This window comes from Pseudorca crassidens, chromosome 5 (assembly GCF_039906515.1).
Source record: "Pseudorca crassidens isolate mPseCra1 chromosome 5, mPseCra1.hap1, whole genome shotgun sequence".
Lineage (NCBI taxonomy): Eukaryota > Metazoa > Chordata > Mammalia > Artiodactyla > Delphinidae > Pseudorca > Pseudorca crassidens.
In genome coordinates this window covers 15,285,667-15,313,571 of record NC_090300.1, presented here as the reverse complement: position 1 = coordinate 15,313,571, position 27,905 = coordinate 15,285,667, and the positions used below count along the sequence as shown (strand labels likewise).

The 27,905-nt window shown below is 37.7% G+C and overlaps 1 protein-coding gene across 2 annotated transcripts in view; it reads left to right on the top strand.

The window, feature by feature from the left end:
• The first annotated feature begins 244 nt into the window (after window positions 1-244).
• The window catches only part of CAPN7 (calpain 7), a 37,773-nt gene continuing 10,112 nt past the window's right edge, over window positions 245-27,905 (top strand). Inside the window, exons 1-13 of one of the 2 annotated variants that reach the window (XM_067737425.1) lie at window positions 245-598; window positions 3,083-3,191; window positions 6,900-7,057; window positions 8,567-8,634; window positions 10,611-10,811; window positions 12,556-12,642; window positions 16,152-16,278; window positions 17,067-17,152; window positions 18,414-18,507; window positions 20,540-20,686; window positions 21,889-21,995; window positions 23,122-23,242; window positions 27,636-27,780. In XM_067737425.1, coding sequence (XP_067593526.1) covers window positions 497-598; window positions 3,083-3,191; window positions 6,900-7,057; window positions 8,567-8,634; window positions 10,611-10,811; window positions 12,556-12,642; window positions 16,152-16,278; window positions 17,067-17,152; window positions 18,414-18,507; window positions 20,540-20,686; window positions 21,889-21,995; window positions 23,122-23,242; window positions 27,636-27,780 — 1,552 coding nt within the window. In that variant the 5' untranslated portion in view covers window positions 245-496. The remainder of the gene's footprint in view (window positions 599-3,082; window positions 3,192-6,899; window positions 7,058-8,566; window positions 8,635-10,610; window positions 10,812-12,555; window positions 12,643-16,151; window positions 16,279-17,066; window positions 17,153-18,413; window positions 18,508-20,539; window positions 20,687-21,888; window positions 21,996-23,121; window positions 23,243-27,635; window positions 27,781-27,905) is intronic. The other variant, XM_067737424.1, reaches the window with a different exon arrangement.

The following is a 27,905-nucleotide window of genomic DNA, read 5'->3' as shown; positions in this document are numbered from 1 at the left end:
TTCTCTTTACACTCAGGGGAAAAATGTTCCGGGAGGCGCATGCGCCCCTCCTCCCAGCCTGGCCGGCAACAGGCTCCACAGTCACTGCCCGGACAGGCGGACTGCGAAGCCGGCAGCCGCTCAGACGTGGCACCTCTTTTGCTTGCCCAATCCCGGGCGCCCCGGCAGTCACGTGCACACGCCACCGCGCAGGCCGGGCCCTGCCCACCGCCCGCGCCCTCCCTCACCCTCCTGCGAGTTCGGCAGCCCAGGCTACCAAAACACCTGCGCCGGCCCGGCTGCGCCTGCGCAGTGTGGCCGGTGGGCGGGACGGCGAATGCGGTGGCCGCGGAGCGAGGCTGCCAGCGGGCAAGGAGTCGGAGTTTTGCCGAGGGGTCGGTCGTGGTCCTCTCTCAGCCGCCGGAAGTGAGCTCCGCCGCTCCTTCCGTGCGGCCGAGGTCCTCGCCCGGCACTCGGGCGCGCGGCGGTCGGCGGGGGTCCTCGGCGCGTGGCAGCCATGGACTCGGCGGCGCTGGAGCGGGACGCGGTGCAGTTCGCGCGGCTGGCGGTGCAGCGCGACCACGAGGGCCGCTACTCGGAGGCCGTGTTTTACTACAAGGTGGGCCGGGGGCGGGTCCAGGTGCCGAGGGGACGGGCGCGCTCGGCGTGGCGGTCCCCCGTCCCGCTGTCCCTCTCGCGGCGGGGGCCGGGCTGAGGGGTCAGGCCTGCCCCCGCCCCAGGGTCCGGCCAGCGGCGGGCTTGGTCGCCGCTTTGGGGTCGGTCCTGGCCGGCGAGTCCCCATCTGACCGCTCCTGAGGGCGGCGGCGGAGCTGGACTGTCAGCTCGCAGCTTCTCACCGTCACGGATGTACACGGAAACAGTGCTCACGGAAGAACGCAGAAAGTCAATCAAAAATAAAACATCGCGTATCCTGGTATTTGACATCTACGTATCTTTGGTTTTCTACGCATGTGTGTGTGCACACCTTTTTAAAAAAAACAAACTTGGATCAGACTGTTTATACTTCTTAAAATATGTTCTTTGCATTTGAACTTTTAAAAAATTTTGAATTTTTTTAAAGTTTCATAGTATAAACTTGTTAATGATAGATGTATAGTATTCCATTATGTGGGTGTGTCATAGTTTATTTACAGACTCTTCTGGCCATTTTATGTTCATTATGGATCTTCAGCATCATAATACCCTTATAGCTAATGCTTTACACGTTTCTTTGGTATTTCTTTTGGGTAAATTACTGGGGCCAGAAATACTAAATCAGAGTAGGAGCTCACAGTCCACCGCCTGCTCCCCAATCCTGAGCATTTGCAAACACACCCCTCCGGCTCCCCGTGCAGATAGCTGTATCCTCTTGACATTGTCATCTTTTCTTTTAGAAAGAATTTGATAATACAGTAATCGTAATTTTTTTCCATAAACCTGTATGCTGTCAATAATGTGTGGTTTGCTTTTCTCAGATTAATATTTGATTGCCTTCATTTTGTAATCTATATTTAGAGACTTTGGGTGTGTTTCAGAATCATTCTTTTTGGACATTTTTTTTTTGACAATTTCATGACGATGGTATTTCTTTAAAAGTAAAACTGTTTTATTAGTTTTGTGAAATAACTGACAAATGTTCATAGGTGAAAATAGTGCCATATAAAATAGCTTTTTTAAAGCGAAAGGAAGTACTGTACAGTGCCTCTTATTTTGCTGTAGGATTACATGCATGTTGTTATGAAGAATTTCTTTTCCTTGAGAGAATCAGAAAAGTGGTTGTGTTTCTAGGAGCTGTTTATGTAAACTGTATCAGATATTTAGTGTTTTCTGCCTTCATGCTGTTCTATTAGAGATTCCTTAATTGTTAATCACTTTCACGTGTAAGCAAAATGAGCAAAATAAAGTTGATACCAACAATTTAAAAAATTAGTTTTAATATTTACATGTACAGTTATATTTTCCTCCCCTGAAATATCTGAATTGCAGAATCTGAGGAAAACATATGTTTTCTACCCCCAATTTCCGTTTGGATCAAACCTGTACTCTTCTTACTGATTTTTTAGGTTCAGGGAAACAAGTCCTGCTCCAATAACTGGATTCAAAAAGTGATGCTCAGGGCTTCCCTGGTGGCGCAGTGGTTGAGAGTCCGCCTGCCAATGCAGGGGACACGGGTTCGTGCCCCAGTCCGGGAAGATCCCACATGCCGCAGAGCGGCTGGGCCCGCGAGCCATGGCCGCTGAGCCTGCGCGTCCGGAGCCTGTGCTCCGCGGCGGGAGAGGCCACAGCAGTGAGAGGCCCGCGTACCGCAAAAAAAAAAAAAAAAAAAAAAAAGTGATGCTCAGTAGATGGCTTCTTTGGATCCAGATAACAAGGCGTGAGGTTCCTTGAAGTGCACACGCTTAGATTACTGCAGTGAAGGTGGTGGTACTTGGGAAAGTCTCTCTGTGGTTCTTGTGTGTGGTAGCATTGGTCACCCTCCTGGAATGGTGATGGCGAGAATGGAGGCTTTTCCTCACCAGCACAGCCTAACTGGCTGAGGAAGTCATGGAATAACTGGAAGACAAATCCAGGTTTTCTTAATTAAAATAAGTTTATTTCATACAACTGAAATCTGCCTTAAAATGTGTCCCCCTTTGACAATATTTTCTGTGGAGAAAGATTTTCTTTCCACTGTGAGATATTTAACCTTTATAATTTCTTATAATCTTCTATTGATATTTAATTTAATTGTATCGGGTACTATCTGTTCTAATGCTTTTGAGACTCAATTCACCTTTTCACAGTACATAATTTCAAGTCTGACCTATTGCAAAAAGAAAAAGGAAAACAGAGAACATATAAATCACAGTTATTCTAAGAAAATACTTATAATCAACCCCTTCTATTTGACTTCATAAATTTTCAACAGTAGGAGAAAGAGAGCATTGAGAACTGAAAAAAAGTAGTAAAGGAATATATCTCATTTACTTTACGAAAAAAATTACTGGTATCAAAGACATTCTTGTTTTGTCATTCATAGAAACCAATAGTTAGAAAGTGGTAAAGAAAATTCAGATTGTAATTGATCTGTTAGATTCCTTTGAATTCTTTTTTTTATTTTTAGGAAGCTGCACAAGCTTTAATTTATGCTGAGATGGCAGGATCAAGCCTAGAACATATTCAAGAAAAAATAAATGAGTATCTGGAAAGAGTGCAGGCTTTACATTCAGCAGGTTGGTAAAGGACTACTAACCATGTCACTGTATTTTTTTTCTTCTGTCGCATCACATCTTACTTTTCCCCTGTGTTTCTCTTTCCTTTTCGTTTTCATCTTTGATTCTTGATCCTCACTTGGTTACTGCTCATTTCTTTTATGGTAATCACATCGTTGAAAATCATAATGTGGAAAATATGTGATAAATCTGTGAAGAGGAACCTTAGAGGTGATATAGTCTGATATCCTAATTTCCCAGAGGATAGAGATGAACTATCTACATTCAAACAGTGTATCATTGGCAGAGTCAGTGTTAGGACCCTGTTAAAATCTGCTTTTAAACATCTGTCACGTGCCCCTCTCCTGCTATTAAAATTAAATGACTCCTCCTCTTCAGTGTGTGAAGACTTCAACAGTGGGTTCACAGTCTTTACTGTATCGATATCCTCAACCTCAAGACCTTAGCTAAACTCTTGTTTTAAACCATATCTTGGAAAAGGGACATGTAAGCAGAGACCTGGAACAACCTGTAGTTATTTTTGCAAACGCTGTGAAACAAGTTCACAGGCTTAATGATCGCAGTTCTGTTAGAGGTAAGTGGTTCCTGGCGAAATCTGGTTGTTCACGTGGTAGGAAAGAAAATGATCATCTATTGACATTTTGTTTTAGGAATGCATTCATGTCACTGAGGACTCTTTTTAACCCCTTTTTTTCTGGGGCTGTGTAATAAAGCCACAAGCTTAGAGGAGTCTTATTCAGCATTCTCTGATGGACTTTGTGCTACTTTCTACCGCTCATTCTGAATAGATAAGAGCAGTTACAAGCTCATAGTTAGGATAGAGTAGATTTGATTGTTGGATTTCTTATTATGACAGTCCACTTACAGACATGGCACTTTCCTTTAAGACAGTGCCCAGAAATTGCATGCATTGAAAAGTGGACTGCCTGTGTGTCAGGGCCTCACTTAATACAAAGTTATACTGATTCATGTATTCAAAATACCATGGAATTCAGAGGCACTTCATTTTCCCAGCTAAGTAAATGAAGTTTTAAAATTTGTAAATGTGATGTTTATATGATACTCAGGCACGGAATGAGACAGCCCTAATCTCTTGAAGAATGAAAACTTGCCAGTGAAACAGAAGTAAAGTTCAAAAAGGATTTTTAAAGCATAATATACATTAAATGTTTTGCCGGTTTTTCGACCTGTTTTGTTCAATAAATGGCATGTAATCTGTAGAGAATTAAATGGTTTACTTAATGATTATTTCAAACAGGAGAGTCCTTTATCAAATAAAAATCTTGTTCAGAATCCCAATTTTTAAAACAGATAAAGTCTGCTGACAGTCAAGAGACTTTGAGAGATGGCTTGACTTTAGGGTTGGGGAAAGGTAACCCAGTTTGAAATTCACCAGTTTAGTATAAGAAACTCAAGACTTGGAATTCAAAGATCTAAGTTGAGTCCCTACCCTTCCACTGTAGCTCTGAAACCTTAGGCTCGATAGTTATTCTCAATTAGAATCGGTTTTGCCCCGCAGGAGACATTTGGCAATGTCTGGAGAGATGTTTGGTGTTTATGCCAGGGTAGGGACGCAGTATACTACTAGCATCTGGTTGGGTAGAGGGCAGGGATAGTGCTGCAGGGAAAATCCTGTAATGCATAGCACTGTCCACAGCAAAGAATTATCCAGTCGAAAATGTCAGTAGTGCCAAGGCTGAGAAGCCTTGAGCTAAATATTATAACATTCATTTAATAAATGGGATTAATACATACTTTAGAGAGGTGTTACCGAGGGTTACAGTTTTTAAAAGATCAGACACAATTTTGAGAGAAACAAAATTTAAAACTTAAAAAAAAAAAAACAGTTTTATTGAGATGTAATTCACATACCATAACATTCAACTTTTTACAGTGTACAGTTCAGTACACTGAACTGTATTCAGTGTATTCCCAGGGTTGTGCAACCATCACCGCTATCTAACTTCAGAACATTTTCTTAGAACATTTTGTTCAGAACATTTCTCTTAGCCATTAGTAGTCACGCCCCATTCCACACCCTAGGCCCTAGCAACCACTAATCTATTTTCTGTCTCCATGGATTTGCCTATTCTAGACATTTCATGTAAATGGAGTCATCAGTATGTGGTCTTTTGTGTCTGGCTTCTTTTATTTAGCATAATGTTTTTAGGGTTTATCCATTTTGTAGCATGTATCAGTGCTTCATTTCTTTTTATGGTTAATACACCATTGTATTAATATACCACATTTTATTAATCCATTCATCAGTTGGTGGATATTGGCTTGGTTCCACCTTTTGTCTATTATTAGTAATGCTGTCATGACCACTTGTGTCTAAGTTTTTGTGTGGACATATGTTTTCAGTTCTCTTGGATATATGCCCACAGGTAGAACTGCTAGGTCATATGGTAGCTTTATGTCTAACTTTTTGAGGAACTGCTAAACTGTTTTCCACAGTGGCTATACCACTTTACAGTTCCACCAGCGGTGTTCCATTTCCTTCACATCCTTATCAACACTTGTTATTTTCTGTCTTTTTTTTATTTTAGCCATCCTAGTGGGTATAAAATGGCATCTTATTGTGGTTTTGATGTGCACTTCCCTGATGGCAAATGATGTTGAGCATCTTTTCACATGCCATTTGGCCATTGAATATCTGCTTTGGAGAAATGGCTATACAGATCCTTTGCCCATGGTATATGTCAGGGTTCTCCAGAGAAATAGAACCAGTAGGATGTACATAAAGAGATTTATTATGAGGAATTGGCTCATGCAATTATGGAGACTAAGAAGTCCCACTATTTGCCCTCTGCAAGCTAGAGACTCACGAAAGCCAGTGGTGTGGTTCAGTCCAAGTCCAAAGGCCTGAGAAGCAGGGGACCTGATGGTGTGAGTTCCAGTCCAAGGTCAGGAGAAGACCAATGTGTCAGCTCAAGCAGTCCTGCAGTGAGGGCAGATTCTCCCCCTCTGCCTTTTGTTCTGTTCATGCCCACAGTGGATTAGATGATGCCCACCCACGCTGGGGAGGGCAGTCTGCTTTCAGTGTCAATGCAAATGCTGCTTTCATTCAGAAACATCCACACAGGCTACCCAGAAATCTTGTTTAGCCAAATAGCTGGGTAACCTGTGATCCAGTCAAGTTGACACAAGTTGATGACATCATCACACCCATTTTAAATTGTGTTTGTCCTTTTATTGTTGAGTTGTAAGAGATCTTTATATATTCTAGATGCAGGTCTCTTATGGATACGTATCTTTATATTAAAAACAAACAGAAGCACTTATTTCAAAAAGCAGTAAAAATACAGCTTATTCTGGACCCAGATGAATAGGAAACAGCATGCATTTTATCATCAAGGCCTAGTATATTACATAATTATCGTCTATACTGAATAAAAATTTAAATTACCTTAAAACATAATTGAGTTTCTTTTGATTTAGTCTTTTCAAAGTTTCAGTTTTGTTTTTTGTGTGGAGAACTCCTATGTTTTATATTTTAAATGAAGAAAGTGCTGGTAGGGACAGAGAAATTCAGGGGAAATTTTTTTAAGGATTTTTTTTTTGACCTTGCTAAGCTTTTTAAATGAAGGATTATAGAGTTTTGGTAAAGAATGAATTAAAATGGTATGTTGTTCCCTGGATACATATATAGGTATGTGGCTTTCTTCCTATGCTAGTTCTTCTGTGTGGCTTTTTTTCCTATCCTAGTTCAGTCAAAGAGTGCGGATCCTTTGAAATCAAAACATCAGTTGGACTTAGAGCGTGCCCATTTCCTCGTTACACAAGCTTTTGATGAAGATGAAAAAGGGAATGTTGAAGATGCTATAGAACTGTATACAGAAGCTGTAGATCTCTGTCTGAAAACCGTATGTATAATAGCTACAAGTTAAGTTTGGTGGAATTATGCTAAGAAATTTCTCCCCTTACTAGTGAGTTTTACTTAACAATTCCTTAAAGAAAAAAAAATTATCCTGTTATTATACATGTAACTAAGTTACTCCTCATTAAAACATAGTGAAGAATAGAAAATTGTTAATGGACTTTAACATCTTGTTAAAAATTTGACAGTATTGAGGTTGAGTCCCTTGGCAATTGTTTTTTAAATTATAGGTACCATTTTTGACCTTTTTATACCCCTATAACTTAAATTAACTTATTATAGGAAGAATTCACCATCACAATCTGTGAATTTAAAATAAACTTCCTGGGGGAGGGATAAATTAGGAGTTTGGGATTAATAGATACATACTACTGTATTTAAAATAGATAAACAACAAAGATGTACTGTATAGCACAGGGAACTATACCCAATGTCTTGTAATAACCTATAATGGGAAGGAATCTGAAAAAGAATAGATATATATGTATAACTGAATCACTTTTCTGTATACCTGAAACTAACACAACATTGTACATACTTCAATTTAAAAAAAAAAAGGGAAAAAACGACTTTGGTTCATCACAAAAAAAATAAAACTTCCCCCTTTTTTTCAATTTCATACACTAAGAAATAAGTTAGTGGTTTGGGAGAGCTTTATTAATTTGCAGTGTAGAGTCTATATGTCGAGCGGGTTTTACTGCTTCCCGAGGAGCCCGGTGGGCCTGTTAGCTCTCCGGGGCATCTAGTGCGTAAGAGTAGCGCATTCACAGGGGATGTGATGTGGTAGAGAGTGGTGTTCTCAGCATTGTTCAGAGGGCCGGCTCTTTGTCCAAGGTCTTTTTTCAGAGGAACTATCTAGCCTCATTTCTGTAGGTACCTGAGACTACGGGTAAGTGCTGTTTTTTTTTGTTTTTAATTATGTAAGTTTCAGTGCACAGTATAGCATTATAATTCGACATCTGTACGCACAGCAAAGTGATCACCACCGCAAGTCTGGTTACCTTCCATCCCCGTACAGTTGACCCCCTTCGCCCATTTCACCCGTCCCCCAACCCCCTTCCCCTCTGGAAACCACTAATCTGTTCTCTGTACCTATAAGTTTGTTTATTTTGTTTGTTTATTTGTTTTGTCTTTTAGACTCCACATATGAATGAAGGCATAAGGTGGTTGTCTTTCTCCTGCTGACTTATTTCACTTAGTACAGTAGCCCTGCTCTTCTGGGGTTCCTGCTGCCAGGCCTTCTGTGGCACTGTGATTATACGGTTGTGTTCCACTTACTACCTGTCCGAATTAAGTGGTGTTAGGTTAAGTGGTGATGAGTTTTCAACACAATTTAAATGATACCTTTAAGGACAAAAGTAAAGTGTCTTGGTTTATTCTCTCATAATTTTAAGAAGTGTAATGTGCATTGTAATTTTTTTTTTTGCTTAGAAATATCATGGATCAGGCAAATTAATAATTATGCTTTGGAACATCTGTCTCTCTTTCTCTTAAGTCTTATGAAACCGCTGATAAAACTCTGCAAAACAAACTGAAGCAGTTGGCACGACAGGCACTAGACAGGTGAGTTTTGGTCCCTAGAGTTCTTATCTGTGGATGGCAGCGTACTGTGTTACTTCAGTGGTTTATCTGAATGTGTGGTGGAGCTCGTGGTAGCAAACCTGAGATCCAGAGCAAAGTGGCCTTCTTCCTCTGAGTGAATTTACCCCTCTCTAGTTCCCTGCTGCTTTTTTCTACATGTCATTTTGACTCATTAGATGGTGAACTCCTTAGGGGAACAGAGAGCATCTTATTCATCTCTGTGTCTTCATCTGTGCTTTAAACTCAAAAAATAACAAATCAGTCAAGAAATATTTTACTTAGTTTTTGCTGTGTCTAAAACAAAAATGATTATGGTATTTGAAATGGTAGACTCCCTTCTGTTGTTTAATATCAGACTTCCAAAGAGAGAATTCCAGAGAGCCCTTCCAGAGCTACTACTAGAAATGGAGAAACTGAGAGTGAGCCAGCCATGCAGATACCTCAAATTATACATGTGTGTAGCTCCCTTAACTCTTTGCTCAAATGTCAACTTTTCAATAAGGTCTGCCATCACCACTCTGTTTAAAATTTAATCTCCTCCAGTACTTTCATCCTGCTTCATCTATTCTAATATTCTTTCCTGTAATTCTTACTGTTTTCTAAGGTATATGAGATTTCCCAGTTTATCATATTTGTTATCAATGTCTGTGTCCCTTCTAACCCCTGTCCCCCAAATATAAGCTCTTTGAGGACAGAGAATTTTGTCTTTGTTCAATGCTGAAACTAAGCACCTAGCAGAGGGCAGGCAGTAGATATTTGTTGAGAAATAATGAATGTATTTGCACAAGAGAATTGTACCTCTTGTATAGACAAAGCATTATAGGCAAAGGAAAAGGTTGGAATGGCATTTATAGTTATAGCATGAATTACTAAAATATCTCCTTTTGAGGCTCAGACTAGGTAGCTGTGCTACCCCAGCCCTTCTTTTTTATTGAGGTATAGCGGTTATCCCTCCTTTTCATTACCATCAGCTAGCATTTAGTTTGTTTCTCCAAATTCATGAAGTTATGGGCACTCGACACGTAGCTATCTTCTCCATTTTTACTTCTTTCCCCAGTCAGAATCATAGATGGCTTTTATTACCTATGTGGGTAACCCATCTAGTACTCTCTGAGTGCATCCTCAGCGCAGGGGCATGGGTCAGTCACGGGCTCCTTTTAGGATCTCTTCTAAAGAATGGACATGCTGTACAGAAAAGATAACGTAACATTTTATTTGCATATAATTTCAGAGTGTTAACAAGACTCCTAAATCTCATATAAGGACCTTAGGTTAAGAACTTCCGTTTTTTAGATTGTTAGTTCTTTGACAGAATAAAGTCAAAATTACCTTAAATACCATGTGAGACCTTCCGTGATCCAGTCCCTGCCACTGGTCTCATCTCCTGCTGCCTCTCATTTGTACTGTTCACAGGGGCCCCGTCCATTCTTTTGAAATTACCTTAGCTTGTTACATGTTTGCTCATGCTGGTCTCTCTGCTTAGAACCCTTCCTTGCTCCCCAGGTGGATTCTTCTGCAGCTCAAATGTCAATTTGGAAAAATGTTCCTTGACTCACCTGCTTCCCATCAAGTCAGTAATTTCTACTGTGCATTCACTTGCATAGAGTACTTCCAGCCTCGCATCTCACTTTTGATGCAATTGTCTCTCTCCCCACAACACTAGGAGCACCTTGAGAGTAGAGTTTGTGTTTCGTACATTATTGTATCCCCCTTACTTTGCATAGGATCTGACATGCAATAAGTGCTCAATTAATGTTGTCAATAAAATGTTGTTTGCAAAAATACTTACCTTTGGGAGTAACTTAAGTAGTGAACTGTTGACTAGTATGTAGGAATTTTATATACTAATTTTACATTAGGGATGCTTGACTGGTTCTTGAAGTAAATTTTATGTTCTGGAAAGCTTAAATGTGAGAAGAAAAACTAGAACGGTTTTTCTGTACCTCTCTCTATTGTAGAGCAGAAGCATTGAGTGAGCCTTTAACAAAGCCATCATGCAAAATCAAGGCAACGAATATTAAACCAAAGCCACCTCCAGTGAGAGCACATTTTCCACTAGGAACTAATCCCTTCCTTGAAAGACCTCAGCCATTTATAAGTCCACAGTCATGTGATGCACAAGGACAGAGATACACAGCAGAAGAAATAGAAGTTCTCAGGTAAATCAGTTTATGATTGGTTGTAATGAACAGTTTTGTTAACATAATCAGTGCAGGTAATGTTACTCTCCTTAGGTTTGCTGAGTCGTAGTCACATCTTTGGTATAATGTGTCATGCTGTTATTATGTAATTATAAATTATGTTGTCACATAGTCACAACTTGAAATGGTTAAAATTTCTTCTAATATATTTTAGTATTCTCATTTCCGCTAGATGTATTTTTTTCTGAAAATCTTAGCATTCTTCAGAATTGAATAATAAAGATTATGGGGCAAAGTAGAGCTATGGCAGACCATTCATCATCTCTTCCACCTTGATCAGAGCCCTAATTGTTACCTTGAAATAGCAGTCTAGGCCAGAGTCAGCAAAGGGCAGCCTTAAGCTGTGAATGGTTTTTTTACATTTCTTAAAGGGTTGCAAAAAAGAAAACAAAAAAACCCAGAATATGTGACAGAGACCTCATTGCAAAGCCAAAACTAGATACTGTCTGACCCTTTACAGAAAAAGTTTGCCTACACCTGGGCTGGGAAGCCCGCTCAGTGTCTGGAAGCAGCCTCAGGGGATATTAAAAATACAAAAGAACAGGCTGTGGAAATCCTTGATCGCTTTCTGAGCCAGTGCAGCTGTTCCTCACTTGGGCTTTGAAGGAGATCAGCCTGCTTAGAGCTGCGCACATCATGAGGTTGCTCTTTCTAGTTTGCTGAAGTTGCACTAGAAGGGCTCCTTCCTCTTTAGCAGCCACCTGGGGGCATTTTTCTCTCTTCCTGCTAAAGATTTTAATTCTACTCCTACGAATCTGGGTCTCTTTGCCTAGAAAAAATGCATATGAACCAGCACAACACAAAGGAGGACAAAAAGAGTGGTTTTGGACCTGAGAGAAAAGTAACAGTCCAACACTCTGGCTACTCAGCACCCACATGCTGCCTTCCGCACACGTTTGATATTCTGCACTACTACAGAACAGCTCTGTGTTTCTGCCTAACAAGATGCAGCTGTCCTTCATACGAGTGAAAAGCTCTCACCATCTCAAGATGAGGATACACAGATGTTATGTTCATCACCCGCTGCATTAATTAGTCCTCCAGTTCAGTCATTGTCTCATTGTATATTGTTACCTAGAGACTAAATGGTGAAGTTACCCTGCAATTCCTTCTAAATGAAAGGAGGGAAAGAAACAGAAGGAAATAGCTAATATATGCAAGTAAACATATAAACAAAACAGGAAGAGAACATGCAAAACTACTACAAGTCACATTTCTTAAATTTGTCAAGAGGCTGTAACTGTTATCTGTGCCACTACCTTCTTCACTACCCATTCCTTAGTCTCATAACCAGAAAATATAAAGAACATATTTCCCAGAATTGTAAATGCTATGTTTTTTAAATCCCCAAATAACTAAGCAATTACTTTCTCTCTTTGGGCTTAGGAAACAATTCGCATTGTGTCCTGGTGACACTTTCAGTACCTCTAGTGTAGCCCTATCTTGAGATAGTTGTTTTGTTGTAAAGGATGTTAGTCTTAAAAGAATAACTGATTGAATTGAATTGGATTAGTTATTTTCTGGTATTCAACTATTTCGTGAAAATTTTGTTCAAATAAAGTTATCAACATTATATGAGGTGGTGAGTTTAATTTTATTACAGTACCATACCTTGTCATTTGAATTTTAAGAAGTTTAAATAAAATTGGTAATCAAGGTAGACTTGAACATCTACTTTAGATTTTTTTCTTGTATTTTATAGGACAACGTCAAAAATAAATGGTATGGAATATGTTCCTTTCATGAGCATTGATCTGAGGGAACGTTTTGCTTACCCAATGCCTTTCTGGTAAGTAAACACTACTGCAATGTTTACTTTCAAAATTATTTTGATTTTTCAGTACTTTTCCCATCCTCTGGAATCCAATTAAATCCATAGCCTTGAAATTAAAATGCGTAATAAAAAAATTCGATTGGGAAAGAGGTGTGGCTGTGGGAAGGAGGTGTGGCAGCATCGCGAGAGTGCCTCCGACCCTTCCCTGGTGACGGGACGCGCGCGCCTCCTTTTGCCTAAGGTTATACTCATAGTGTCTGACGCGGTACCTGGCACAAGGTAAGTAGTGGGTAAATATTTGCCCAGTTGGTGTTGGATCACAGCAGAAAGGCAAGTCAGCAGAGATGTTGAATGGAAAGGTGGAATAGAATGACAGGGTTGTTGTTTACTAAGAAGATCCAATTCAATAAAAGGGTTCAGTATGAAAGTGTTAGCACAGCCTGCCAGGACAGTGGCAGCTTATGTCAAGAACCTTAAAACCATTGTTTGTTTCAGGACTCCCAGCTTCTAGCCTTCCCGAGGAAACTATAATTCGGTCAAAGATGTATATAATAAGAGCATTTACCAAAGTGTCTGTTACAGCAGAAAATTATTGAAACAAAGTTGGTATCCAGCGATATGGGAGTGATTAAATAATGGCATGTCCATATTATTATATTACGTATTATGCTCTCCACAAAAAATAAGTCTGTAGAATATAAGGAAAACGCTTGCAATATATGAATATTAAAAGATAGAAAATTATATATAACATCCAAATTTTATTTTTCTTTTCTTGTGTTTATAGATATATAGAAAAACATGATGTTAAGTTATACATCAAAATGTTTACAGTGGTTATCTCTAAGCAGCAAAATTAGGTGATTTACTTTTTAAAACATATTTATTTTTCAAAATTTCTGCAGTGAGCATGTTATATTGTATTTATTATCAGAAAGCATCAGAGAGTTGAATGCTTATTGTGTACAGAATATATAAAGACTATAAAGAACAAAAGAGCTGCTCTCTCATTTCAAGTGTTCTGCTCTTCTTGGATGGGCAGAAGTTAAATATCTCAAAGCCAGTAAGTTATCAGCATAACGTTTTCCTCAGGCACCCATGTGATGCTAGTGACTGATTTGGATCTAGGAATTGTTTATATCTAAGAAGCTTATAGCACTGACGTTAAGGGCACAGAATCCAGACCCACGCTCTCCAGTGTCATATCCTGTGTGACATTGCAAGTTTTTTAATCTGTCTCAGATTTTAAAGTAATAATAGAATCCACCTCATGGTGTTACTGTGATGGTTAAATGAGTTATTAAAATATAAAGCACTTAAAATGGTGCTTGTTCTGTAGCAAGCACTATATAATAAGGATTAACTATTAGAACATAATTATTTTGTTAAATACTAAGTTATATTACATAATTTGGCTATACATTTCAAATACTTTAAAAATGTTTATACCCCTGTGCCCAGTGATTTCAATTCAAGAGACCAATTCTAAAAAATATTTACAGATCTAGTCAGACTTATATAAAAGATATTCATCAATATTTTTATAATTATGAAAATGTGAATCAGTTATTCTAGAATGCTCTTAAATGGTTATATCGAAGCAGAGATATAAACTTCTGTTTATAAGTAGTTCCAGTCTTTGTGTAACAGATTGAGATAAATCATATTTTTAGTGCTCATACAACAAAATGTCCCTAAGAAGAATTTTGGACAATCATGAACAATCAAGTTTTCAAGAAATTAAGTAACGTGGGAAAATGCTTACCATGTAATGGAAACAGAAAAATATAACTGTACCAACTCCCTTAGTTTAGGCATGGCACTTGTCAGAGTTGGGATTTTACATTGTGTGTGACCCCTTGCTCTGTGCTTGTCCCCCACACGGGACCATAAGCTGCATGAGGACAGAGAACGTGTGCCTGCACAGTGTCTGGCATGTGGCAGGTGCTCAGTGAATACTTACTGAGTTAATTAAATTTTAAGAAAAATCAAGTAAAATTAAATGCTGTAACTGGCAAGATTTTTCCTTTCTTGTTTTCTGGATTATTTTACAGTAAGAATAATCAGAAGAAAAAGTAACAGTAAACATTTTAAAATTCAGAGATAGCAGACTGATGGCTAAAAGCTCCCCAGTGTATGAATCTTTGGTTAGAAAGATTGGGTGACTAAATTTTTTTCTTTTCTGGTCATGTATTTTAATAAACATTATATTTATAAAATATTTTTAAAGTTCTAAGAAATAAGCATTGAATTTGTTGATTTAGTGGTGACTTGAGAGAAACAGATATTAAGGAGTCTTGGATTTACTGAATTCTGGTTTATATGGCAGGTTAGATTTGACTCAGCCTTATTTTTTCTCCTAAAAGTTTTATGATAGCTGTCTTTAAATTCTCAATTCACCCAGCTCACTGTCTGTTTAGTCAGGCCCTGATAGTACACAGGTACCAAAATGTTGCCTAGAACACCAGTGGCTCTATGAGATGTATGAGATGATCATCAAAAAAGTTTGAGAAGTGTTATATACCATATTCTGCTCTAAGAGAGTTCCAGTAAACATTGGCTTATTAAAGATTTAGAGATGTCCTTCCAATGAGAAAAACCAATACTTTAACGAGGAGTTTTCAGATCCCATCTGACCACAAAACTCTCTTTCTCCTAATGTCTATCAACAGTCTTTTTTTAAAAAAAAATTTTATATTTTTTCAGTTTGCATATCATACAACTTATATTATCCTAGAAATCTTCTGAAACCCAAAGATTTGTTGCCCTTGCTCTAGAAGCAGTTTGAAGAAAGGTAGATTTTTTAAATTTTGTGCTATACGTCAATTTTGCAGAAATATTACACAGTATATTCCTTACACAGTGTGAGTAGAGGGTAGCGGGTAAGATGGTGGATTTGGCACCAGAGACCTGGATTCACATACCCTTTCTTCTACTTCTTAGCTCTTCGACATGCAAGTTATTTAATCACTTAAAGCTTTTTCCAGAAAATTTGCTTTAATAGAATTGTTTTGAAGATTAAATGAATGATGTATGTAAAATACTTTTGTGTGATGCCTGGACATGTTTATTGCTCAGTAATTAGATACTCTCGTTATTAGCCTTGCAGAGAAGAGTTTGTCAAGAGCCAGCATAAAGATCTGTAGCTTCCTCGGTCCTTTTGAATGAATCAGATTGTATTGTTGTTAATGGCTCCATTTTACTGAAACTGAATTTCTTGAATATAACCATGCTAAATTAAACTCTTAAAGTATATTCTTAAAATAAATATAAAAGAGTTTAGGTTGCTCTTCTGTTTTCAGTTATCTATATACATTTTTTTTAATTGAAGAGGATAATCAGATTGGATTCAAGGTTAAGTGTAAAGAGCCATATTTGACCAGAGGGTTTTTTCGGATTATATAGTTTAGCTGTGATCACTATACCAAAAAAAATTCTCTAGGAAATTTAATTTTGCTTTTGAGTCATCTTTTAAGATTAATTTTATCATTATTATTATTATTTAATTTTTGTTATCACCTCAGTGATAGATGTGGCAAGCTACCATTATCACCTAAACAAAAAGCTACATTTTCTAAATGGGTACGACCAGAAGACCTCACCAACAATCCTACAATGATTTATACTGTGTCTAGTTTCAGCATAAAGCAGGTAAACTTTTATTTTGTATAATTTTATATGAAAAGCCAACATTTTAAAGTAATTTGAATAGGCATTTGCCTTTTTTTCTTAGATTTTTATTATATATTTAGATGCATTAGTATAATTGGAAAAATTATTCACCCTGCATACTTTGACTTAGACATACTGAGATATGATAACTGTTGAACAATTACAGATTTTTATATACATCCTATTTATTGATATGTGCTTGTGGATGAGAATCTGAATTACACCTTTGATAAGAGAATAGATAGGAGAGATAGAAAGGTATTGGGCTAATTTAAAACACTTCAGTGGTAGAACAACTCTGTGACTTTATTGTAAAGTTTATTAATGACATTTGAGCATTGAAGTCACAGATGTTTTCCACATGAGTATAAAAATAACGGTCCTGAAATACTATGATTCAAATCTTTTGATGTGCATATTCATTTTAATTGGTCATATTATAGTAAACCAACTTTTTAAAAATGCCCGTAATTTTTTCTCATTAAAAAGAGTGTGATTCAGTTGAGTATGCTTTTTATCCATGTAGGAATGCTTCATCCATATTTAATTATTCTAAATTAACTTAATTGAAATACTTTGTCTTTCCTAGGATTTGTTGGAACAAAACACGTGTTAGTTGGCGCTATGGCATTTCTATTTCTTATTTACCTGTTCAAGCAACAGTCAAGATATTTAGTGTAAAAAGTTAGGCTCTAGAAGCAATGCTTAAATATTGTGGTAATGTTGAAATCGCATGAATAAATGTATTAATAAATTCTTATTAACAGACAATAGTATCAGATTGTTCGTTTGTGGCATCACTGGCTATCAGTGCAGCTTATGAAAGACGATTTAATAAGAAGTTGATTACCAGGTAAAATTTTATATTTGTCCCTTTAGCCCTTTTCATAGAATTGTCTCGTAACTAGAAATTAAAAGCTTGGGCTTTATCTGCACAGAAAGTGAGGAGGGCATATCACTTAGAATATTATGGCCCTTGTGTGTCAAGCAGATGGGTTGTGAGTGTGGAAAGATTTGCTAAGACAGTCTAAGAACATATGCATGTATAGTTAGAATAATATAAATGAAATAAATATGTTTTGAAATAAATGAAATTTGTCACATTAAAATCATGTCATATTTAAAACTGCACTGTACTGTATAGTAGCCATAAGCCATATGTGGATATTACATAATTGAAATGGGCTAGTCTGAATTCAGATAGGCTATAAGTGTAAAATGGATCAGATTTTGAAAACTTAGCGCCAAAAAATGTCTCTTGGAAAATATCTCAAATTTTTATATTTATTATTTATTGAAATCATAATGTTTTTGATATATTGTGTTAAATAAGACTTTAAAATATAATGTGTGAAATATAAAATAACATTTTTGTCGGCTAGAACTGCTTTAGAATGTACTGAAATGGTACTGGGAAATACTTTTTCTTTCAATTTTTAAAAGTTTTATTACCTTAAAAATATTCAGTGTAAAAATTAAGCATTATAATTTTTTTGTACAACTCTTCCCAAGTGGTTTTTATTAAGTCCTGAAAGTACAAAGATGAATTAGATACAGATACCTTAGTTTCAAGCCGTTTGCCACTGGATAAACAGACCATGTAAGTAAATAATGTGCAGTTTGTGAAAGAAAATTGATACTGATAGTTTCTACAGGTTTCTTACTAGATAATTTTGTGTACTTCATCAGAGTTCTGCTCACTTTATCTCTGTCAGAGTTATAATTCCCTTAGTTGTGGTTAATTGAAATGGTCTTCTCTTTATGTCTTGGGGACAAAAGTAGATTATTTTAACTGGCTTAAAATATATCCACTGAATAGAAAATTTATTATAGTATATAATTAAAAACTGAGCATTTTTCAGAATATTGTAAAATGTATGCTCTGCTCTATGATTGCATAAGATATTTTCTTCATTTGTTTATATTGAATAAGCACTTTGACTAGGGTAAAATTCTTTTTCTATTACAGGCCTATTTTAGACAAATATTCTTATGTTTATTTTTATAAAATCTCTAAGACAATAGCATATGTTTAAATAAAATGTAATATTCTGCCTAGTAGTTTATATTGAATATTAATGTTGGTATTTCACTATTTCTTTTCCTTATTAAAGCATAATTTACCCTCAGAATAAGGATGGTGAGCCAGAGTACAACCCATGTGGAAAGTATATGGTAAAACTTCACCTCAATGGTGTCCCTAGAAAGGTGAATGTTTCTCCCCATATCAGCCCCTTCTCTCTTCCCACCTTTGGCTCTTGAGTAGAATCATTAAGAAATGTTATTTGGGGCTTCCCTGGTGGCGCAGTGGTTGAGAGTCCACCTGCCAATGCAGGGGACGCAGGTTCGTGCCCCGATCCGAGAAGATCCCACATGCCGCGGAGCCTGCGCGTCCGGAGCCTGTGCTCCGCAACGGGAAAGGCCACAACAGTGAGAGGCCCACGTACCGCAAAAAAAAAAAAAAAAAAAAAAAAGAAATGTTATTTGTATAAACATTTTAAAAGTCAGTTTAGTTGATTTTGACTCTGTGATATTATACATATTTCTACAATAAGATCATCAGTAATAATTAAAAATAAAAATCATGACAAGCATAAAGTCTTTTAAAAAATGGGTTTGGGAAAATTTATAGAAAGTTCCCAGAAGTGACATTGAGCTAATGATTGCTAATGCTTAAAATGAATTTTAATCTGATGGTTGTTAACTATCTTTTTGATTAAAAGGATATCAGACATACTAAGTCTGTTAGGTCAGAACAATTTAAGTGTATAGTCATAAATTGAGATGTAAGATACCTTTAATATTGTTTTCCTTTGTGAAATATATACATAGTTTTTAATTGCACATCTTGGGACTTCCCTGATGGTGCAGTGGTTAAGAATTTGCCTGCCAGTGCAGGGGACACAGGTTCAATCCCTGGTCCGGGAAGATCCCACATGCTGTGGAGCAGCTGGGCCCCTGTGCCACAAATACTGAGCCTGTGCTTTAGAGCTTGTGAGCCACAACTACTGAGCCCGTGTGCCACAACCACTGAAGCCCACGCGCCTAGAGCCCATGCTCCACAACAAGAGGAGCCACAGCGATGAGAAGCCCGTGCACTGCAACAAGAGTAGCCCCCGCTTGCTGCAACTAGAGAAAGCCCACGTGCAACAATGGAGCCAAAAATAAATAAATAAATAAATAAATTTCACATCTTTAATTTCTTTAAGGATTCCGAACCATGTTGTAAGGGCCTTGTGTTGTTAGGATTCTCTAGCTCCTGTCGACTCACGGAAGTCCAGGGATCAACATTAGCATCACCTGGGAATTCGTTAGAATTGCAGAATTTAGGCCTCATCCTGGACCTGCTGAATCAGAATATGCATTTAAACAAGATCCCCTAGTGATTCCCGTGTGAGAAACTGAGAAGTTGCTCTGTAGTTGAATGATAATCAAACTTTATTGTGCACAGGATCACCTGGAGAGCTTGTTAGAAAAGATTGCTGGGCCCCGTCCCTAAAGTGTCTGATTCAGTAGGTCTGCGGAGGAGGCCAGAATTTGAATATCTGACGGGTTCCTAGGCGATGATGATGATACTGTTGTCTGAGAATACCCTTTCAGAACCACTGCTCTAGCTGATTTCTTAAAAACTAAACAAAATTATTGAGGATGTGGTTTTTCTGAACTATAATTTTTAGATAACCTCTTGTTTAAAGAATCTTTCAAAATACAGTTGCATAGTTCTTCTGTTAATATTAGATCAAAATTCTTCTTATCCTCTTGTTTCCCAAATCACTCTATAATGTGAATTAGAAGCCGTATCTTTGTGGTGATTGCTTCTATATTTCTCTACTATTTAAATGTATTTTTTAGCCATAATATTTTACAACTAAACACAGCATGAATCTTTCTGCAGGTTTAGGTTAGTATTGTTATTTAGCTTAATAGTGAGAAGCCCTTCTGTAATTATTTTAGATATAGTATACATTTCTAGAATTTCTAACAATTTTGCTGATCGATCCATAACATTTAACCAACCAATTGGCTCAAAGTTAATACCTGACAGATGTCAACCTGAAGAAAGACATCACAAAACATTTTATAATTGATCAGATTCTAGAAATTTGAAACTATCATTACCTTAACAATAAGCATAGCATGCCTTTTATTTTATCAGTATGAAAGGTGTGGAGGTTTTTTGATAGAAAGGATTTTAAGATATTTTATACCACCTAAGGAAATTAATGTTCTCTTTCTCCAGGTGATAATTGATGACCAGTTACCTGTGGATCATAAGGGAGAATTGCTGTGTTCTTACTCTAACAACAAAAGTGAATTATGGGTTTCTCTCATAGAAAAAGCATACATGAAAGTCATGGGAGGATATGATTTCCCAGGATCTAATTCAGTAAGTAACAAGAGGATCCAGGCACAGACTTTTGCTATCTGATATGACTATTTTAAGTTCAAAAGATTATAGATGATATATTTGGTTTAAATGAAAACATTATCAACCCCTGAAAAATGTTGATCAGTCACCTTATCATGGGAGTACATATTTTCTTTTGTAAGGTTATTTGCACATTGTATAGATTGGGTGTTCAGGAAAGCCTAAAGTGTATGTGTCTGATGGGATATATGGCCAGTTAAATACAGTGTACCTTTCCAGAGAAGCCTCTGCAAATCAAAGGGATATGTCATATTGTCATCCTTGTATATTTTTTTTGATTTGTAAATTCAGGTTCAAGGAGTTTGGAGTTAGTTTTTCCCAACCTTAACACAACTTAACCTGTAAAATCAAGGTATGTGCCAGTGTCCTTTAGTTGTAAACCACTGGCCTTATGCCAGAAATTATTCAGACTAGCATGACTTTGAATTATAACACTAATGAGCCTGTTGCCTTAGAAAGGTATTTACCCTTTCTTAGCCTTTTTGCTTGTCTGTGATGTGAGGATAATACTCACCTCTCAAGAACTGTAAAGATTAATTGAAGTAATATATGCAAATCACCCATTATTCATACCTAGTTAGTATCCTTGCCTAGTACCCACCCTCCTTCATCCTTCTGGTTCTTATAATGATAGTCCAAGAATGTATAGTTCATAGTTAAAGGTAATAGGATGTTAAAATTTCTTCCCGGCCTCCATGTTCAGTTGCTCTGTCCTTTAAATATTTTTAGTTTAGCTTTCTAATCCATTGCCTGTTGATTTACCCAGTCAGCTGAAAGAGAGAAGGAATGAGCATATATGTAAAATGTTAGGAAAGGTGACTGTCATATTGTAAAAACTCAGTAAATGGTGAGTGACTGTCATCATCATCATCAAAGCAGTTTTTTCTGTTAAACATTTTGAGTTTTCATCATATTTATCAGTAAAACAATTCTTTGAATTCAGGAAAAGCAGCAGAGATTGTAAGAAGAGAGGCTTGTGCTTAAATCCAGGTAGGAATTTGAGTTAAATAAGAGATTTATTACCGGTAGAGAACAACTTACTACCTTCTGATTTATTTCTATCAGAATCATCATATCAGATCAATGAGATTTAATAGCTACCCTGGGGATTTATTTATGAGCTTGAAAACCACGTTGGCAGTCCTGTGTTTATGTTGCAGAATATTGATCTTCATGCACTGACTGGATGGATACCAGAAAGGATCGCCATGCATTCAGACAGCCAGACTTTCAGTAAGGATAATTCTTTCCGAATGCTTTATCAAAGGTAAACATTTCTCTGTCTCTGTCTTTTGTACTAAAAGAGGCTATTTAGAAACTTCATGTTGGGACTTCCCTGGAGGCGCAGTGGTTAAGAATCTGCCTGCCAATGCAGGGGACACGGGTTCGATCCCTGGTCCGGGAATATCCCACATGCTGCAGAGCAACTAAGCCCGTGCGTCACGACTACTGAGCCTGCGCTCTAGAGCCCACGAGCCACAACTACTGAAGCCCGCATGCCTAGAGCCCGTGCTCCGCAAAAGAAAAGCCACCGCAATGAGAAGCCCACACACCACAACAAAGGGTAGCCCCCGCTCACCTCAACTAGAAAAACCCTGCACGCAGCAACGAAGACCCAACTCAGCCAAAAATAAATTTCAAAAAATAATAAATTTATTTAAAAATTAAAAAAATAAAAACTTCATGTCTTATTTAGAGTGGATATTGCAGAGGCTGTCATTTTCAGTTATTAGGGACGTTGTGTTTTTAAAATAGACTTCACTTTATGCACACGGTCCAGCCAGCCCTCAGTCATCCTCACTGATGCTTACAGTTAATCCAGATGGTAGATAATCCAAACATTTGAGTCTAGAATATATAATTTTGTACTTCCTGAGTACTTACCAATTTGAGGGAAGGTGGGAAGAGAGAAGGGTGAGAACATAAAGAGGAAGATAGCTTAAGCCTTAAATGGATAATCCACATGAAGAGCTGGAAAACTGTCTGTACAATAATACACATTCAGTATTGAAACCAGAAAGCTCACTGATTGGATAAATAAAAGGATGTGGCTTTGGGAAAAATACATTTGGTATTTCACATCTTCACCTTTATTTGTAAATCATTTGAAAATTTAGCATTTATTTGCCTTCATTGATCGGTTTCTACCTGAGAATTAAGTTGTCTAAAACTGGGAGGGAAAAGAAAGAAATGTGATAGTTTTTTTGATTTGCTGTAAAATAGAAATGTACTTGTTACAAGTTCTCTGGGGGCTGTTGGAAATAGCCCATTTTAGAAAAGATTTCCACTTTGTGGAGATTTTCATGTAAACCATGAGGCTAAAGGAAAGATGGTGTGATCTGAGAGTACAGATGTGTTTTCCTTTGATTATTGGTCTGTTGGGTCCATTCCAGGTTTCACAAAGGGGACGTCCTCATCACCGCATCCACTGGAGTGATGACTGAAGCTGAAGGCGAGAGGTGGGGCCTGGTTCCCACACATGCATATGCCGTGTTGGACATCAGAGAGTTCAAGGTTTTGCCTTACATTTGTTTCCCTTATTTTTCTTGTGTGCTCGTAAGACATTGCAAGGATTCCAAGTGATACGTGAGCCTTTTAAATACTGACAGATCAAGGTTTAGGCCAAGTTTTAAAATCATTCCACCTATTACATTAAACAACTTGACCTCTACCATTGGAAATTATGAATAAAAAGATGGGAAGTGTAATGACAGTAGCAGCACAGATATTGATGACAGAACAGGAACATTGTATGCCTCTTTTTTTTTCTCATAAAAGTAGCAGGGTCAAAGTGAAAACATGTCCCTCAAGGTTCTGAGCTGTCTGTTGGTGGTGGGGGTCAATCGCAGTGTCAGGCTATAGAGCGTAGTAGACATTCAGTGAATAGCTGTGCACGGACGAAAAATAAGAGGATACCTATGAATAGGAAACATGCCAGTGGGTTTGTAAGTGTTTTCCTAACAGCCCTTGCATGCTATGAGGCTTTTTTCAGACCCTTTTTCTGTGTGTGGGTGTTGGCACGGTTGACTTCATTACTTCTCATGTTATTGATTAGTTATTTTTCACTGAAAAATAGATCTGTTCTATGGATTAGAAGATACAAAAATTATTAAGGAAGGAAGGACTCTTTTTCCCTGATGGTATAGAAACTAAGCTGTCTAGTTACTGGAAAGTTTAACTAGCAGTGTATTCCAGTTTCTTCTGTTTAAACTTATAGAAAGAAATAGTGATTAATTGGCAAGAACAGAGTACTACTGTGTATTAATTAGTCTGATTTTCTTATGTGGCACATGGAACTGTATGAATTACAAAGGCAATTGGGACCTGCTGCATCATTTAAAAATTTATAGTCTCAAAGCTTTCTAAATCAGCCCCCATTGTGATACCTCCAAACATTCTGTGTAGAATTGTCTCTTCCTTTTAAAGTAGAATAAATATTGACTACATAAAGCAAAAAATATAAAAATTTATGTGAAATTGAATAAGCTGAGAGGTTTGTGTTTGTTTCAGGAATGTAGTTTGCCACAAACACCAATTAAAACATTGTGGGGGGAGACGCAAGAGGGAAGAGATATGGGAACATATGTATATGTATAACTGATTCACTTTGTTATAAAGCAGAAACTAACACACCATTGTAAAGCAATTACACCCCAATAAAGATGTTAAAAAAAAGAAAAAAACAACATTGGGGGGCTTCCCTGGTGGCGCAGTGGTTGAGAGTCCGCCTGCCAATGCAGGGGACACGGGTTCGTGCTCCAGTCCGGAAAGATCCCACATGCCGCGGAGTGGCTGGGCCTGTGAGCCATGGCCGCTGAGCCTGCGCGTCCAGAGCCTGTGCTCCGCAACGGGAGAGGCCACAACAGTGAGAGGCCCGCGTACCGCAAAAAAAAAACATTGGGAATAACAGTTGCTATTATTTAGTAACAATTTTATTGTTAGAACATCCTTTGAGATAGGTGTTAATGAATGTGTCTGGCAAGAGATTTAAATTTAGATAATGACACAGTCAATATGAAAGTAAGCTTGAATATGAGGAATATTTCTCTAAAGATGTATCATTTACTTCAAGTAATAAGACTATTATGATTGTTCACAGGAAACTAGAAAAACAACATATTAAGAGAAAAATAGGTACAGGTGGTTTGACTTGAAAACAAAACATTAAAAAGTTGTTAAATTTCAGTAAAGTAAACATTTCAAATAATAGCCTTGTTGCAAATCAGTTAAGGGCTTCCCTGGTGGCGCAGTGGTTGAGTCTGCCTGCCAGTGCAGGGGACACGGGTTCATGCCCCGGTCCGGGAAGATCCCACACGCTGTGGAGTGGCTGGGCCTGTGAGCCATGGCCGCTGAGCCTGCGCGTCCGGAGCCTGTGCTCCGCAACGGGAGAGGCCACAACAGTGAGAGGCCCGCGTACTGCTAAAGAAAAAAAAAAAAAAAAAGAAAAAGAAACAAAAAAATCAGTTAACATTGTTTACACAGTATCAATCCCATGTGTCAGTTATTCTGTAATGATTAAGGCTGCCTGTTTTTTATTTTTTTATACATTTTATTTTTTATTTTAAATTGAGGTATGATAGATGTACAATACTGCATTAGATCCAGGTGCACAGCATAGTGATGCGATATTTCTACATGTTATAAAATAATCACCTCAATAAGTCACCATCTGTCACCATACAAAGTTATTACAATATTATTGACTGTATTCCCAGTGCTGAACATTTCATCCCCATGACTCATTTATTTTGTAGCTGGAAGTTTCTGCCTCTTAATCTCCCTCGCTTATTTTACTCTTTCCCCCCCCAGCCTATTCCCTTCTGGCAACTGCCTGTTTTTTCTCTGTATCTATGAGTCTGTTTCTGTTTTGTTATGTTTGTTCATTTGTTTTGTTTTTTAGATTCCACACATAAGTGAAATCATATGGTATTTATCTTTCTCTAACATTGCACTTAGCATAATACCCTTTAGGTCCATCCATGTAGTTGCAAATGGCAAGAATTCATTCTTTTTTATGGCTAACATTTCATTGTATATATGGATACCAAATTTCTTTATCCATTTATCCATCAACCATAGGTTGTTTCCATATCTTGGCTCTTGTATATGATGATGCAGTGAACATTGGTGTGGGTCTTTTTTGGATTAGTGTTTTTGTTTTCTGTGGACAGATACCCAGAAGTGGAATTACTTGATCATATGACAGTTCTGTTTTTAATTTTTTGAGGAATCTCCATATTGTTTTCATAATGGCTGGACCCAATTTACATTCCCACCAAAAGTGCCCTTGAATGTCAGTGATACCTGGGACCTGCTTCTGAAAAGCTTAGCGGCAATTTCCTCTCCTTTATATGTATACTCCTTCCGTTAAGAAGTGATAGAGTCCTGAAATAAGGAGATTTCCTGCTCATGTAGAAATAGGTTTTATGAAAAGAAAGGAGTTAGAGTTCAATGTTTGTTGGCTGATGCGTGGCAGGGGCAGGGTGAGGCACAAGTGGTGTAGAAGAGATTGAGAACAGAAATTGTATTAATGAGATTCTAGGGAATATGGCCTGAGAGTAATTAGTCTGGCTTACATCCAGAAATCACATCTTCCCCAGGCCCTGTTTTGCCACATTTGAAATAGCAAAGGAATGTGTTTTTTTTCAAATGTCTTCCAAATAGTTTGATTTGTGACATCATTAGAAAAAGACCACAATTCTCTAAGTTGACTCCTTGAAATAAGACAAATCTTTTGGATTTACAGTTTCTTTTGTTTTTCTGAATTAATGTAATGAACTCTGTAGACATGCCCAGTATTTACTGAGTGCATACTGTGTTCCATAAACTCAGTGGAGACGTCTGAAAAGGATAATAGTGTTACCATTTCAAGGAGTTTATAGTCGCATTGGGGAGACAAGACTCCTGCATTTGCACAAGTAGGAAACGATACAAGATAGGATATTATTTGTCGTAAACTAACGTAATACAGATTGTTAGCACTATGAACTTTAAAGGAGAGGTAGTAATTAAAATGAGAAGGAAGTTGCTGAGTGCTAGAAACTTTGCATATGTTACTCCATTTCATCTTCACAACAGCTCAGAGAGAGTAACGACCAACCAAGGCCCATAAAGCCGATAAATAGTAGAGCTGGAATTTGGTCCCATTTCATTATGACTCCAGAGTTCGTGTTTTTTTCATTGCTTCAGTCTTCACTGAGAGACAGTGGAACGAAGCTAAAGAGGATCTGAAAAGAAGAGTAGTTAAAAGGGATCAGAGAGCGCCTTCCAGAAACAGGAGCAGTGTGAGCAAAGGCATTTAGAGGTGAAATTGAATAAGGATCGTTTGTGGGATTGTGAGAGGAAGGACTCGATTCTCTGAGGCAGGGCAGCCCAGTAGAACTTCCTGTGATGATGACAGTGTTCTGTGTCTGTGCTGTGCGATGCATCAGCTACTAGTACATTTGGTCCTTGAACTCTTGAAATGTGGCTACTGTGACTAAGGAACTGATTTGTAAACTGAATTAAATGATACCAATTTTTTTTTTCTTTTTTTGACTGCGCCATGAGGCATGAGGGATCTTAGTTCCCCAGCCAGGGATCAGATTTGTGCCCCCTGCATTGAGAACTCGGAGTTTTAACCACTGGACTGCCGGGGAAGTCCCGATTTAATCATAATATAACTAATCACGTGTGATTAGCGGCTACATATGGACAGCATAGCTCTAGGGATAGGTAGCCATTTATAGTTTTTGATCAGATATGGGATTCGGGGAAGTATTGATTAAAGAATAGTAATTTCAAATTTATTTGTAGGGAAAAGAATGGATAAGTATTCAAATTGCATCCTCGCTTGGAGAATGATGTAACTAATAAAAATATGGTAAAACTGTTTTGCAACTTCATTACCTCCTGGTTTTTTAAATAGGGGCTGCGATTTATCCAACTGAAAAATCCTTGGAGTCATTTACGTTGGAAAGGAAGATATAGTGAAAACGATGTAAAAAACTGGACCCCAGAGTTGCAAAAGTGTTTAAACTTTGATCCTCGAACAGCTCAGAAAATAGACAATGGTACCTATATTTTTAATTTAATAATATTTGATCTTTAAATAAATAACATGCTTTAACAGTGTGAAATGTACTTAACTGACAAGTCATTAAGATTTTTTTTTTAGACTAACAAAGACATCTGATTT